The following is a 15624-nucleotide window of genomic DNA, read 5'->3' on the forward strand; positions in this document are numbered from 1 at the left end:
TTTAGCAAAATTGGCAGATTTTTAATCAATAATAATAATAATAATAATAATAATAATAATAATAATAATAATAATAATAATGTGCATTTTGCTTATTTTGCTGAACAATTTGATGAAGAATGTCAGTCTTTAACATCCTTTAAATTTTGCAATCTTAAAAAAAATATCCATTCTAGTGCATATAGTACTAGGATGCCTACACATAAACTAAACAATGTTTGTGGTGTGAAAAGCTGCTACACTTGTGAAAAGAGCAGGAAATATCAATGTATGAGCTAAAGACAAACCTGTTTAAGCATCTGACAGAAACAGAAATGAAATAGTCATCAAATGCAAACACAAAAACTCACGACCAACGCAACTTTGCATTGCAGCTAATCAGATGAAATTAAGCTAGGTTGATAATCAGACACATTTATAAAATATACTAGAAGCTTCCTGAGACTACACTGTTTTGTGGTACACTGTATCTAATCTAACCAGACCTACACTTCACAACCACCTCAGCAAATCATAGTTTCACTTCATTTAATAGTACATGCATTAATTATTTACACTGTTACCTTTTTGTTAGTCAATGCCAAACATTAGCTATGCTAACTTTTTATGCTGATTTGTTTGTGCAGCTGGTTGTGTGTGGAAAAATCAACCACCAGTTCACAACCCATGGAAAAAAAAAAAGAAAAGAAAAAAGAGAAGAAGAAGATTTAAAACATATTTACAATTCATATTTGTTTCAAGTTTATTTGAATCTCTAGACAAGTTTCAGCACCTATTTTTCTGGTCTTCTTAAAATGTATTTAATGTTTTTTTATTATTATTATCATTAAAATTCAAAATCATGATCAAAATTCATTATGAAATACTGTAGAAAATCACAAAGTACTAAAGGTCACTCCTGGAATCCAAAAACAATTTGAATCAAGTAACAAGGTAAACATTTATTTATACAGTACAATGATATGTCTAGTTGCAGTTTCTGGATTTAATTCAGTAGCCATTAAATTGAATGTAACCATTTTTTTTTTAAATAAGGATCAACCGGTTTTAATCTTAATGCTCATTTGTTTATTCATATGTTCATTTTTAAGCTTATGTCTTCAAGACCTGAAAGTAGAACAGCTTCCGGAGAAAGTTGAACGATCCAGGCATCTGTTTGTACAGGCCCTTAGCGGATATTTGAGAGACCTCGTTGTTCACCTGTGCAAAATAAAGAATAAAAAGACATTTATTTCAAACTAGAAATTGAAACCACAATAAATCTGAACACTCAAGTATTTAACTTCATCTCCATCAGGAGCAGTGCACTATACTCAGTATGTTCATACAGCAAGTCATTTTGGGATTCACCCACATGCAGACAACATGCAGGAAGACTCTTCTGTGACCCAAATCATGTGCTACTTTATAACCACAACTACACACAATTCAAAAACAACCTTAACCAGGAGTGTGCTGATACGAATTCCTGAGTCATAATCACTCTTGACTCTTGAAAAAAAGAAATGGAGATGTTTGACTCCTAATCAAGTGTACTACTGCTCACAAAAATCAATGACAAGTGGAAGTATTATGTTGGTTGTAGTATTTGTACCATCCACTTTATTAGGCATACTTCATTTATGCAGGTATCCAATCAGAGTGGATCGTGTGGCTCAGAGAATCATGCGGTAGCAGCACAATGTACAGAATCATGCAGACGCAGGTCAAGAGCTTTCAGAATCTTCACATCAAACATCAGAATGAGGGGAAAAAAGTGTCTTCTGAAAAGTGTGACTTTAACTGAGACATAGTTGTTAGATTGAATATTTTACAAACTGCTAGTTTCCTGGGATTCTCACACACAACAGTGGCAAGAGGTGCAAAAACATACATCCTCTGACAGGAAGTCTATAATTACACTCTTTACAACAGTTGTGGTTTAAATGGATAAAGCCCTATGTTGTTGATTAGAAGACCAGAGTTCAATCCACTGCTCTGACAAGCTGCCACTGTTGGGCCCTTGAGCAAGGCCCTTAACCTCGTATCATGGCTGACCCTGTGCTCTAACCTCAACCTCCAAATTTGGGATATGTGAAGAAGGAACTTTACTGTGATGTAATATATATGTGATAAAATATCTTTTTTTCTAATCTCTTTAGGGTGAGTCTGTACACATGAAAGCATCAGATTCCTGTTCTTGCTTGACATCTTCTGCTATTGTAGCGCATCCACCTCAAATTTCAATGTTTTGTGCCTGCTGAGATGCTTTTCCGATCCCCATATTTGTAAAGAGCTATTTAAGTTACTACAGTATATCCTCCTTCACAGCTTGAACCAATATGGCCATTTTCTGCTAGCCACTCTTTATCGTTTTTTCACACCTCTCTGTGTAAACTCTGTCTGATGTAATCTTAATCTTTTGACGTGTTTCTACATGATTTCACACATAGCCATGCCGCTACATGCTCGGCAAAACGGATACCTACGTATAATGCTAGTGATAGGACGAGAAGGTTTTTTTTTTTTTTTGATTTGCCAGCAGCTTATTTCTATTAAACAGGAATTTTTGTTTCGTCTCTACAAAAGATTTGGTCACATTTGAATATTTCACATTTGAAAATTTTCCCGCCTTTTATTTTTTTCCCCACTTCACTACTTCATGTGCCTTGTAATAATGACAGTACTGCAAATTCTCACAGTTCACCTAAAGTAAACAAGACAAGTCGGTATCATTATAAGCACCAGGACTGGTATCATACAGTAGACATGGTATTGCTTGCTATTGTGTTGAAAAAAAATCCTTTCCTAGCTCATCTGCACCATCACAGTTATACTGGTAGAATTTCCATATTATCTGATATAAAAAAACTGTCTGTTATGGGGATATGGAATATGAATTAATGCATATCATCTGTTAAAAGAAAAAAAAGAAAAACCAAAATATACCATCATTAACATGGTGACAAGGTCATCAGTGTCAGCATTGTTCTCCAGTACACGATCCAGAGTCTCCACATACCACGAGCCTTTGTTCGTGTCCCTCCATGATACATATCCTAAAGACAGAATTTGTTCATTGACTATTCAGGAATATTAGCAAAGAAATCAGACGAAAATCTCTTCAGGTAAAACTGGAAGTCGTGTGAGAGAGAATTCAATTTTGTATTGCTTGGTTATTTTTTTGCTTTTAAATGGAAAGAAACTAATCGATCCGAAAAGCATGCAATTTCATTCAAAAAGGGATCTTGTTGTGCGTCCTGTAAATATTCCCTTTGACTGTTATTTGTTCTTATTTTAAAAATAAGGTCAAACAGTGCTTTGTAGATAATAAGACATAAAATGAAATGTTGCACAAACACACCTGGAAATGTTGAGTAGGACACTAGGATGTCGCTGGGTGTGGGAAGGGTGGCCCGAGCGTCTGGTTCATCAGACAAGCTGAGCGAGTCACTGCTGGAGGATGTGGGAATAGCGTCCGCCTGCTCATCTAGCCTTGGTGCTGTGTGCTGTACCTCATCGGGAGAGACCTCAAAGCCTGTGTCTGTCTCGCCTACCACACACACACAATTAAAAACATAAAGAAACCTGTAAAACCTGTCCTATTCTTCCAAGGAATATTGTCACTGATCTAGCTTACCTTCGTCTGAGTTTGAAAAATTGGGTCACTTCTACCTGGTAAAGTCTAAACATTCTCTGAGTGATGTCTAATATTAACTGTGCAGCTTTATAAAGCCAAGTGCTTACAGGTTGCACAAGCCTGAAGAATACACTTGAAGAAATGAAGAAGTGAGTGAAATGAGAAGAGATGTCATAATGGTGTTCTTGATTTGCTAGAAATCAAGTTTCACTTTAAACAAACTGCCTTTTCTCTGAAGAGGAAAGAAGATTTCATAAACATGACTCTGTTTGGAAAAAGAAATACTGTGAAAACTGAAAGCACGACTTTTGTACTCACCTCCTCCACAAGCCTGGATGAAGAAGACTTTGGGCTTGCCCTGCAGAGAGGGACAGTTCTGCCCATTGAGGTAGTTAGTGATGATCTGTACTGCGACTGAGAGACCATCTACACCATGAACTGCTCCAGGGAAGCGATTATGACTTGCCTGAACATGAAAATAGAAATGCCTTAAAAACAATAAAAAGATAAAAGGTTTGCACACTTGAAGTTCATACTTGAACTTGAACCAGGATCAGTTCTGGGCTTGTTCGTGGGTATCAACATCACAAGTTTTTTTTTTTGTACTATAAATTATACAAAACTACTCTGATTCAATATACTGATATACTCCGATATTAAAATGTATTTGTATAGGGCTTTGAACAATGGAAATGGTCTCAAAGCAGCTTTATAGAACATAAGAAAATTAAAAAAATTAAATGACAAAAAATAAGAAAACTTTCCATGAATGTAAATGGACCAGATAGAAATAAATAAATAAACAAACAAATAAATAAGCCAGCAAGCACCATATATATATATATATATATATATATATATATATATATATATATATATATATATATATTTCATTTTAAAGCATAATATCAATTTTACCGTCCTTACCTCAGTGCCATGTGATAATATGACCACCACACAGCAGTCATACACAGAATGATCCATTTTAGCTAGTGTGGCCAGCTCGTGTCGTATATGCTAGTAAAAAGAAACAGGAGCCTGTTATAAATAACACTATTAGCTTACAGATAGCTAACTCTTGCTTGTAGTAAGTAATGCACAAAACACTTACTTTGCATTTTAAGTTCCTCTTAACAAGAACATGAAAGTTGAGAGATCTGAATCGTCTCTCCAGCTTTTCGCAGTCGATATCAGACCCCAAGCGATTCTTTAGCTCAGAGCCAGAGTCAAATTCCACGTTATTGATGATCAAACAGACTCCACATGGACTGGCTTCCATCTTATAGGACTGAATGGATATTAACAACACAGAACATTAAACACCTAGAGAGACAGACAGACAGGCGGACAGGCAGGCAGGCAGGCAGGCAGACAGATAGATAGATAGAAATATGCAAAGTAGAGAAAAAGAGCAATAGAGAAGATAGAGGAGGTATTGATAAAGAGTCTGATAGCGAGTCTGATAGAGAGAGGTATGGTAGGATAGTCAGACAGATTGAGATAAGGAAAGGCAAAATTATAAAGTGACAAAGATAGACAGACAGCAAGTAAGTTTTGATTTGTTATTACCTGTATGCTGTCACTTCTGGGCCTTGTTGATCTAGGTATTTCAGTTTCATCCTCAATAGCTGTGGAGATAGTCCACAGGGAATATATGAGCAGATATTCTTCTCAGGAAATTATTACCAAAACCTCCATTTAAATCTTCAACAAGAATGGCTGACTCCAGACTCCAGAGACCTTTTGTGTTTACTTACATGCAATAGGCAATGTTTTTGGTTTCAACGGAATCGGTTTCTTAGGAGCATCACCTCCTTCTGGCTTTTTAAAATCGAGAAGATTCCCTGCTAAATTGTGAGACACGACACATGGGATAACGCACCTGAAATACATTTAATGATCTAGATTTGCCTTCATACTTTCCACTTACAGACAGGGAGAGGGATTATGCTCGGCTGCACAGGGAGAGGGATTATGCTCGGCTGCACAGGGAGAGGAACGGGTACAGGAACAGGATCTCCACTCTCCAGCAGTTCAGCCAGAGTGTGCTGCCCAGTTTCTCGAAGACACTCCAAGAAGGCTGGAAAGGCCAGACTTCCTCTTGTCTCTAGATCCCTCACCAGCTGCCTGGCTTGAGCACGTCTTGGACCAGAGTTCTGGGGAAATCAATAATAAAGTCACAAACTTTTTTCTTTTAATTCAAATGCTGCATACATGCTTCTGAGCTCATCTATGTATCCCAGGTAAAGATGTTCAGGGTAGCTTAGCTTCTTTTTCTTCCTATGACTGAGTAATTGACTTCACAACCAGTCACCTCAAATTTTCCCACAATGATATATACTTTAGAAAACCAGTGTGTATATATTTATATTTTTTATTATGTTTATATTTATGCTCAGACTCATATAAAGCACTTCATTACCATTATTGTCTGTATACAGGAAGCATCAATAGAGCATTAAGAATATAGATAAAACACTGTGGGTGTCAAACTTACCTTTATGCTATAACAAAAAAAAAAATTTAAGTGTATAAAAGTGTATAGTTTATAAATTATCTTTATAGTTTTATTGCCTTTTTGCTTTACAGCTGGACAAAATGCGTCCATTGAGCATGTTGCCTCCATTTTAAAAGTAATAAACAAGGGCATCTTATCTAAGAATTTCAATTTAATCGATATGACATCAATTCAGGGATGTGGTAGACTAGTGTTTAATTGCTCAGTTGAATAAAATGAAAAAAATTGGATAATTGTGTCTGCTAATTACTGTAAATATAATTCATAACTACTTTAAAAATGGTCATATAAACATATATGCACATAGCTGTATGGGTTTCTAAGAGGTACGTTTTCATAATGAAACAAAATGCTCAAAAATATTTACAAACATATTTTTAGATGCTGGATTTGATGAAGAGTTGGTAAATGGTACCTCTTAGTGATAAGATTAGTAAGTAAACATGATTAGCAGTGCGTGATTCACGTGGTTTGGTGAGAAGGTGACGTAACTCGACGTATGACGTCACAATACGTTACTTGTGACACACTGTACGTGTTTGTGTATACACGTATAAAAAATATCCTCACGTCTTCCTACCTTTATCTCATCAATCATATCGTCAGTAAAGATGCCCCTCGACAGAAGTCCGTCGTAGACATCAGAAGGGTTTAAACTCAACACAAGATTTATCCTCTTCCGTCGAAGGATCTCTTTATGCCTGCGCTCCATTCTGTAAACAAAATAAACCACGTTAAGGGTGTAAACGTTACCTAGTATGGCACGAAAAAGGCAGAAAGCTTCCACAAATGGTATGTATTAGTAGTAAATACATAAACAGACAAAGTGTCGCTACACCACTCACTTAGACTTCCTTGTTTACATCAACCATCCTGCGCAAACGTCACTCTTGGGTGCGTTTATGCGACACAAACCGCGTTGATGAAACGCAGACTGTGCTATCGTGCGCGCAGACATGTCTGCTGTGAGTTCTGTTCATAGTTTTAATAATAGTTCCAGTACAAGTAATAGTTTTAATTAAAAAAAATATTTGTAGACTATGTGAAACTTGGACGTCATATTTGACCTGCTTAAAAAATATGCCTTTAAATCATCAATACAAAGCATTTTTTTGGGTAAACAATTTGATGATGATGTCTCATGACGATTGTGGTCACTAGATGGCAGCCAGGGTGAAGTCCAGTGATACCAGAACAGACAGACAAAGATTGTTTTATTTTCATTTCCACATTCATTTTAGATTCTTAGTTTAGGTTGTAAAACTTGATTTGTGATTACATAGGATTTTTTCTCTCTCAAAGATACAAGGGCAAATGTGTGAAGGTGTACATGCTTTAAAGAAATAAACATAAATGGCTGGGATTCTATCCAGGAACTAATATAATAAAAGTCAGAAAACAGGGTAAGCCATTTGGTGCCCTTGAGCGGCTGAGTGTGCTGAAGTCCTGTAATCAGTCTCTTTGCCATCTCCTGGGGATCTGTGACTCGGCACAAAACACAGAGCCATTGCATTTCGTTGCCTTTGTGTTCTTATATGAAGAGATATTAAAAATGTGAATGCAGAAGGAAAGTAAGTGTTGTGTTTTTCTGACCAACACTGCTCTTCATATTATACTTGAGGTTCGTGCAGCAAATCATGAGTGCATTCAGAGGAGAATAGTCAGACCGGCTCATGCGGACAAGAAGGCTACAGTAACTCAAATAACTACTCCTTACTACTCTGAACAAACAATTATTGTGAACCTTGAGGCATTTGGGATACAACAGCAGAAGACCACAGCAGGCTCTGCTCTTTTTAGCCAGGAACAGGAATGTGAGTCTACAGTGGACACAAGCACACTGAAATTGGAGAGCTGAAGACTGGAAAAGGACCAGAGAGTTCACTTTGGCATAAAAGCTGTCATGAAACTCTGCTTCTAGTACATTTATACACAAAATGTCAAGGGAAAACAAAGATGATGGCCAGACTCAAATCTGATGTTGGAGATAGATGAGAAAAACACTGCTAATAATCAAAAACTTGCCTCTTTTCAGTTGTTAAAAACTACCATCCTAAGTCTTTGGTCAAAAGCAAAAATATGATGCACTAAATATAAAAGAATTTTCTCTACTTGGAATAGAAAAATGAATAAAATTCATTTCTTTCTAAAAAATAATATAGAAAGTTTAGTGTGGTTTTGGCACTTATTGCATATAGCAGATTTTCTCCAGCTCTGGATCCTCTTTTATTCAACCACATTTATCTAAAGGTTTTCACTTTTGGTTCAGAGTTTCTACAGATGGTGTTTTAAGGATCTGTAAGTAGACTGGCTTATTTCTCTTCTATCTCCGCAGGCTAGTGGATGTTTTTTGATGGGTCGCAACTGTTGCTTGGTGATCTCTCAAATAAGGACAACATCTGTTTGTAGGCTGGTTTTCAAGAATCTCATCTTTACCAGAGTTGTGAGTATTTATTGCAAGCATTTCATTAGATATCCTTGCCTGATGTCCATGCTGTCTTCTGAATCGCACATATTTTTACAGACTTTATGTAAAAACCCAAAACTTATACTAATGTATACTAATTATAAAAGCAGTGGAGTGTCCAAGATACTTTTTAGTCCTGGGTGGCAAAGTGGAAATTTACTGTACACAAATGATATGGACCATTTAATGATATATAGGAGAAAACATAATGATGAGTTAGCAGAAAACCTAGATTTGTTGATTGTAGTGACTTATAGATCCCAATACTCAAATGAAACTTCTTATAGCTCTTGATTTAACCTTAGTTATACCACAATACAGTTAAATAAGTTCTGATTTATCTTTCTTTTCATACTTCATTATTTCTGCAGGAACAACTTTAATGCAAACTTTAGGTAATGATGTCCTTTCACGTCGGATCATATCATACTGACACTGATTACATTGCTGTTATATTATCTTTAGCATATTCGTCAAATAAACAAACAAACAAACAAATAATATTATTGTGCGTTGGGAAAAAAAACGTTATCATTTGGCGCCAACTAGCGGCTAAATACAACACTGCAGCCATGGAGCTACGATGAGAAATAGTCCCAGTAAGAAGCTGCAGATGAATGAATGAGTGTTGAGGGGGAGGATTAAGTACACTTGTGTGACCTGAAGCAAGCAGTAAGGAAGATATCGATAGCTACAAAAGTCTCCCGTGTTTAACTAATCAATGTTAAAGATTCAAGGGAAAACAATAGTGGAGTTAATGCAGTGGGAAAGAGGTGCAGACGGAGCTGCGGTATGGAAACACTAGTCGATTTGCAGACAAAGTCAGCGCAACAGGTTCGTATTGTGGGATTGGGGTTACAATACACATTAGTCAGTTTTGTAAAGTATGCAGTGTTTTTAGATATATTAATGTAGTCATGTTATATGCACGAATAGCATTGAAAAGCAGGGTAGGAAATACAATACAAATGTGTCACGAGGCTAAATAAGTAGCTACACGCGCAGCGTTAAGTCACGTCACGTAAGAACCTTTGGACAAAAACACGTATGTCTTTCTTCTTCTTTTTTAACTCGTTTCTTATCATGATTATTATTATTATTATTATTATTATTATTATTATTATTATTATTATTATTATTATTATTCCTGGTCCACTTTTTCCACACAGCTCCTCTCGTGCACATTTACAGCTCTTAGCATAGTTAGCATCAACAAGGTAGTTTTACCTCAGGAGCTTTAAAAACTAGTCGGTCGTATAATTCATTTAGAAGTGAAGGAAGTTTGCGGTTAGGGTGAGAGAGAGAAATAGTAGGTTAATTTATTCATTTATTTTTATTCCCACTGTCTTTGCTGACCCGCGTTGATCTTTTCACACCAGTTGCTTTTGTAAACGACTCGGAATAAATGCGAGACCCAACCAGAGGATGGTTCCGAGTAAGTGGACTATGAACACGGCTCTTCATCACAAATCCCCTCCGCGAAGCTGGCTTGGTATCCGACTGCGTCTCAGTAAGTGTTTCTTTACCATTTTCCTCTTTTATATTTTCTTCTCCAAAAGTTTCCAGTTACCATTTTTTGTTGAAGTTTCTTCTCAGAAAAGGTTCCAAGTGGAACCATTTTCATGAACCTAGAACTGTTAAGAATCCTTGAGGAATCTGTTTAATTTTGATATTTTATGTACAGCCTTACAGTAGAAAATGAACGAATTTCATCTAGGACTTTATATTTTAGGTTGTTTGGTTTGTCCATCTTGTAAAACCATTTCAAGATGCCTACAAAGTCTCATACGGAGACTGTCGACCATCTAAAGAACCCTTAGGAAACACTTTTTTTTCTTTCTAAGAATATAAAGAAGAATTATTCCCTTAATTACAGGTCTGTTAATATTTGTTCTGTTGTCGTATTCTACCAGTGGAAATTTGCTTTGGTAACGCACACTTTTTTCCCAATCATGGACGATAACAATGATCCTTTTATAATTAACACTCGTACCTGACTTTACCTAGCAGTACTTGGAGTACTTTTCAGAGAGTTCATTTTTCTGTTTATACGAATCTATGATGAAGTAGAAAAAACATTTTAGTTTTCTTTTAATTAGATGAAGTAAGCAGCTTCAGGAGAGCAAGTGTGCTTTTAAGACAATAATAACACGTCGCACCTGTGATAAGGTCTGGCGATGTGTAGTACTTGAGCAGGGTATATTTAGCAACGCAGTAATTAAAGCATGAACATGGGCTGGTAAAGTCATGGAGCACTAAAGCTATGCTTTAACACGCCACAGGTCAATTAATCCTCCCTGAAGTACCCGGCTTTCATGTGGAGCCAGTGGTGTATGCATGTGGGTTCTGGCTTATTTACTACATTTATCTTACTTTAAAGCAAACTCATGTATATTTCTACATATCCCTATTAATCTTGTTACCTAATGTCTCTAATGTTTTTTTTTTTTGATGTACTCATACTTTGTGCTTTTGCGTTGTCCAAGTTTCCACTCTTGATCTGTTGCGCACCATCTGTTACAGCTAAATCTAAACCGTTGGTTCCTTGCTATCACCAAGATCTCTCAACCAAACAATGTTCAAATCTGTTTGCATAGGAAGTAATCACGTTATCCGCAATGTCACGGGGTATTAATTAGCCACCATGATGCGTTATCACTTCAGCATGCTTAGCAGAGTAGCAACTACATTTTCACTGCCAGCAGTCACATGACCCATTAGCTATTACTAGTGTGTGTTGGCATAAGCTTATTTTTTGTTCCAAGCATCATCCAGACAGTCTGATAGAAAGCAGGTGGTGTCCGTCTAATGCTGTAATATTTCTATGAGGAGCTCACTTGCTAGAAAAAGTGGTATGGTAGCTTCAGAATATTTTCCAGTATGTCAAAGCTGTCCTGGGACTCTTTCTCTTTCATGTTCTGGACAGAATTTATTAACATTTATGTTAAGTCTTAAGTGTAACTGAGAACCCTGCTTGGTAAATGGGTTCACCATGTGTGTGTCCCCCTAAAAGCGTAAACCACAAAAGGACACAAACCTGACATAAGCAAAGAGGGAAAAAAAGAAGAAGCATGAAGTCATGACTATTAATACACACATATATGGTTTAGACCATTCTTCTTTTCATCTTTCCTGCTTCCTTATCATCATCTTCCATCACTCAGTCCACACGCTATGGAGTTCTTTTATCCCCAGCCTTTTGGTCATGGTTAAAGTTTAGTTTTATTTAATGAAGGAGATTATCAGCCTTTTTGAATGCCATGGTTTCTTTCTATAACAGATAATGTTTTGCCTGATTTGGACATGTTTGTGTTTCTTGAGTCAGAACAGAATCTGTAATGTGTAGAAAGATATAGTTCATTATGGAGCTACAATCATGCTTCCTTCAAGAGATAAACTAGACATATGTGAATTTCCACCAATTTCATTCATGAACATGTTTTACTCTGACGTTGGAAAAAGTTAATGTAGCTTATCTGTAATTCTCATCTCGTTACGGATATGGCCTTGGATCAGACCATAGATAAGGTAACCTCTCGGTGTAGCCAAGTCTGATGGTCAGGGCCTGCTCATTAATGCTACATGTTCCAGAAACATTAGTTATGTTTTGTTTCTCTGGTGAATTACCCCACACCCTCACGAATTGCCATGTTGAGGTATATGATGAAAGGTGTTTTTACTTGGAGGTTGTGCCCAGACACCTTCTCTGTTCAAAATGCTGTTCTAGCCTTTCTTTAGCCCAGACTAAGGCCCACACCCAACTTTATGACTGTTTTGGTTCATGGCAGGCCTCCATTAATAAGCATGTTTTTGCAGGATGAGCTGTCTAATATCAACTCCTAAGCAAAAGGAGGATGTGTCTGCTGTTAGTACTCATTGTAATGTTGACTCTTAGCAATTAAAGGATTTTAAAAAATATGAAGAAATCCATTGTTGGTGTGAATTTCTTTGTTTGAATGAAATTTATTTTACTACTTATTTTTTATGACCTGTTTAATTCTTTTTGTGAACATGATGTCCTGATTAAATATACTGTAAGGCTCAATTGGTTTAGAATGTGATGAATTGAAACCTTGGCATGGACCTGAAATAGGCTGCGTGCTTCACATGTTCATAAAGAAAGGCAATAAAACAAAAATGCACTAATGTTTAATACATAGTCGTTTGAGATCTCTGGTTAGGCAGAACTTGTATGTGTGGTTTTGGTGCACAGAAATTTGTGGATAGAATTTTTGCATGTTCCTTGAACCAGAAGCTAAAAAAACAGTAAGTATTATCAATAATTATTGTAAGTAATTATTGTACTGTATTTAAAACAAGTATAAAATAGCACTGGTAATTAAATTTGTTAAAATATAGATGCTTTGGCTTGCGGGCATGATTACAGAACCTTAGGCAGATTAATTACACATCTCAGACAATCGACTTCTGGATATCATTTATTATTTGGGGTTGTTATATAATTTTAAGCCATTATTGCAAACACTGTATGGCACTAGTCTGTGATCTGTCCATCATATCCAATATGTAGCCACAAAGTTGCATAAAAAGCACACAATTGTATAGGATGGCTTTGCTTTAGATTTCCCTAGACTTAACCTAAATGACCCAAATCTGTACCAGCATGACAATGCCCTAGGCATCGCCCAATGCTCCAGGAAAGACACAGATTTTCATGGATGACATGCAAAAACTTAAGTTTGCTTGCACCTGAGCCCTGTCCTCAGTCCCATGGAACACGGGTACCATGACTGTACCCCTGGCTCTCTCGCTTGCTTTCAGTATCGACCTCACTGTTATAACCTCATGTTAATGCACATGGTTTTGGAATGATCACCTATTGGTAGGATGGTCAGGTGTCCACATATTTAGTAGTATGTTTTTTTGCGTTTGTCTAACTTATATCCACAGTGATAACACGTGATAACATTTGTTAAATAATTGATTTATCCTTCTACTAATGTTATCATTTTAAGAATCAATATTCCTTTCACAAATGTTACTGCAGTAATTGATATAACAGTTGACAAGGGAACAAGGCATTGTTTGTTGCCCTATCCTTAATTGAGTCATGATTACATAGTACTTGAATGATTTTCCAGCAAGGTAATCACAGTGCATACTGCTGTTATGCATCAGTCATTGCCATTTATATGCGTGGTCTGCAGGGGTCTTGCTCAGTGCTGTGGATAGCCCCTTTTATTTAACAGTCTACATTTGGTGAGTATGTTCTATTTTCTGGTGTTCTTTGAGCCTTAAAGTACCACCATGACCCTAGCATCTGCTAGCAATAAGTTGCTACTGCCGTATAGGGTTGCTGTGTGCTCTTACCAAAGGGTAGGCAATCCAGAACATCTGCACCCTCAAGGAATACAAAGAGCAACGTTACACAAAGGCAGATCACACAATACACTGAGATGAAGGAGGACATATAGAATGCATCTGGATACCAAATGCCACAGACTATCTGGCAGTTCAGGGCACTTGTACCCGAGGCTTCCTTCCCTGAGAGTAATTTGCTCTCTAAGGGACCTTACATCAGTACACCTGTGATACCAATCAGATGGAATTAGGAATAGTCAATTTGGTGCAGAAGATCGACTTTATTCTCCAACAATCTCATCTGCTGTGTTAGGGGTATGAAATGATTAAGCATACATCCAGGGCAGTTGTCTGCACATGCCAGTGGCAATTTAAGACATTGCTGGTTTTAGGGTTTTCTGTCAGAGCTCCATAGCCCTCTGATACTAGGTACTCTGCCCACTTACTGGCTTAAGCACCCGTTATATCCATATTCTTTTCCACTTAAGCACCCGTTATATCCATATTCTTTTCCACTTAAGCACCCGTTATATCCATATTCATTATCCAGCAACTTTATCACAAAGGATTACTCGCAACACCTTGTGATGGTCACCTGGTCTTACACTGCTGTTTTCAAAAGTAGTAATGAACTCACTGGCATCTTTGAACCTGAGAGGATTTATTGTCCAAGGTGGGTGGAAAGATTTGGTATCACCAACCAGATTGTTTGTGTCTTGGGTTTGGCCCAAGGACTCTTTGCGATTTAATAGGGTTAAGCCTGCAGAACACTTCTTGCAGTGCAGGCTTTGCAGTGTTGTGTGGACTGGACAGGCATTCAGTCCCCAAACCAACTTCATAATTGCTGTGGCTATTAGTATGAAGTGTGTTTCGATGTCTAAGCAGGTGTCCTAAGAGGGTCTTGTTCCACATTATTTTATTGGAAGATGATATATAGGTGCTACGCAAGTTAGAAGGGGTTAATAGTTAGAAGGGGAATAGAATAGTAATTAACCACATAGAAGCATCACTTCATTTGTTATAGCCACTTAACCACCTATATTAATTTGAGAAACTGGTGGATAGAGTTTAAGAAGGTTTTAAGAAAGTGCCACAAACATGGCATGAAATTTCCCTCATCTATGCTTATTATTCCAAAGCAACTAAGCATATTTGAATCCAAATAAACATGTGGATACATGCTAAGGTAACCCAAAGAGTGAACAATTTCAACATGACTGTTATTTACTTTATTTCAGTAATGCTAAAGACAAACCCTGAACTTTCGCTTTCCGCAGAAGTTAATGGAAAGACTTCTGGAGCTCTGACAAGCCTACACTTTCAAAGCAGGTTCAGATTACTACCACATGTCTGTGGAGCAGATCTCCAAGTGGCCATCCGGCTGCTACCATACCCTCTAATTTCTTATCCCAAAATTGGACATCTAAGTTGCCGTATGACATGGCCCTGCCTTGGAAGACTAGCACAGTGTGTTCTCTCTGCGATTCTTTCCCCATTCCAGCTGGCAGATAACAATGAATCCACCTTACTGGAGAGAGTTCAACACAGGGGTGACTTGTAGAGAGACTTGGTGCAGCTCTGCATTAGGACATGCAGTAGACAAACTTTCTGTTGTATTCTAAATCCAAACAAAACTGTCTCAGGGGATGTGATGTCATTCTGATTGTGGCACCACAATTTTTTTTTCCTTCCAAAAGT

The 15624-nt window shown here is 37.2% G+C and overlaps 2 protein-coding genes across 6 annotated transcripts in view; one reads left to right on the forward strand and one right to left on the reverse strand.

The window, feature by feature from the left end:
• Nucleotides 1-921: 921 nt before the first annotated feature.
• Nucleotides 922-7116, reverse strand: casp9 (caspase 9, apoptosis-related cysteine peptidase). Of its 2 annotated transcripts, none has more exons than XM_047807446.1 (11): nt 6983-7116; nt 6718-6850; nt 5550-5775; nt 5377-5463; nt 5189-5247; nt 4731-4907; nt 4547-4636; nt 3938-4085; nt 3344-3532; nt 2929-3038; nt 922-1200 (listed from the first exon to the last, which is right to left on the reverse strand). In XM_047807446.1, the coding sequence occupies exons 2-11, from the start codon at nt 6847-6849 to the stop codon at nt 1093-1095; spliced, it is 1326 nt and encodes a 441-aa protein (XP_047663402.1). In that variant the 5' UTR covers nt 6850; nt 6983-7116; the 3' UTR covers nt 922-1092. The 2 variants fall into 2 exon arrangements, with proteins under 2 accessions (XP_047663402.1, XP_027000616.1); XM_027144815.2 differs by having other exon boundaries at nt 5377-5466.
• plekhg5b (pleckstrin homology domain containing, family G (with RhoGef domain) member 5b) overlaps nt 6786-15624 on the forward strand; it is a 61479-nt gene continuing 52640 nt past the window's right edge. Inside the window, exons 1-3 of one of the 4 annotated variants that reach the window (XM_027144808.2) lie at nt 6786-6929; nt 8473-8580; nt 9984-10114. In XM_027144808.2, coding sequence (XP_027000609.2) covers nt 10030-10114 — 85 coding nt within the window. In that variant the 5' untranslated portion in view covers nt 6786-6929; nt 8473-8580; nt 9984-10029. Of the gene's footprint in view, nt 6930-8472; nt 8581-9173; nt 9439-9627; nt 9650-9983; nt 10115-15624 lie in introns of those variants that run through there. The other 3 variants (XM_027144811.2, XM_027144807.2, XM_027144810.2) reach the window with 3 other exon arrangements.

This window comes from Tachysurus fulvidraco, chromosome 23, assembly GCF_022655615.1.
Source record: "Tachysurus fulvidraco isolate hzauxx_2018 chromosome 23, HZAU_PFXX_2.0, whole genome shotgun sequence".
Classification (NCBI taxonomy): domain Eukaryota; kingdom Metazoa; phylum Chordata; class Actinopteri; order Siluriformes; family Bagridae; genus Tachysurus; species Tachysurus fulvidraco.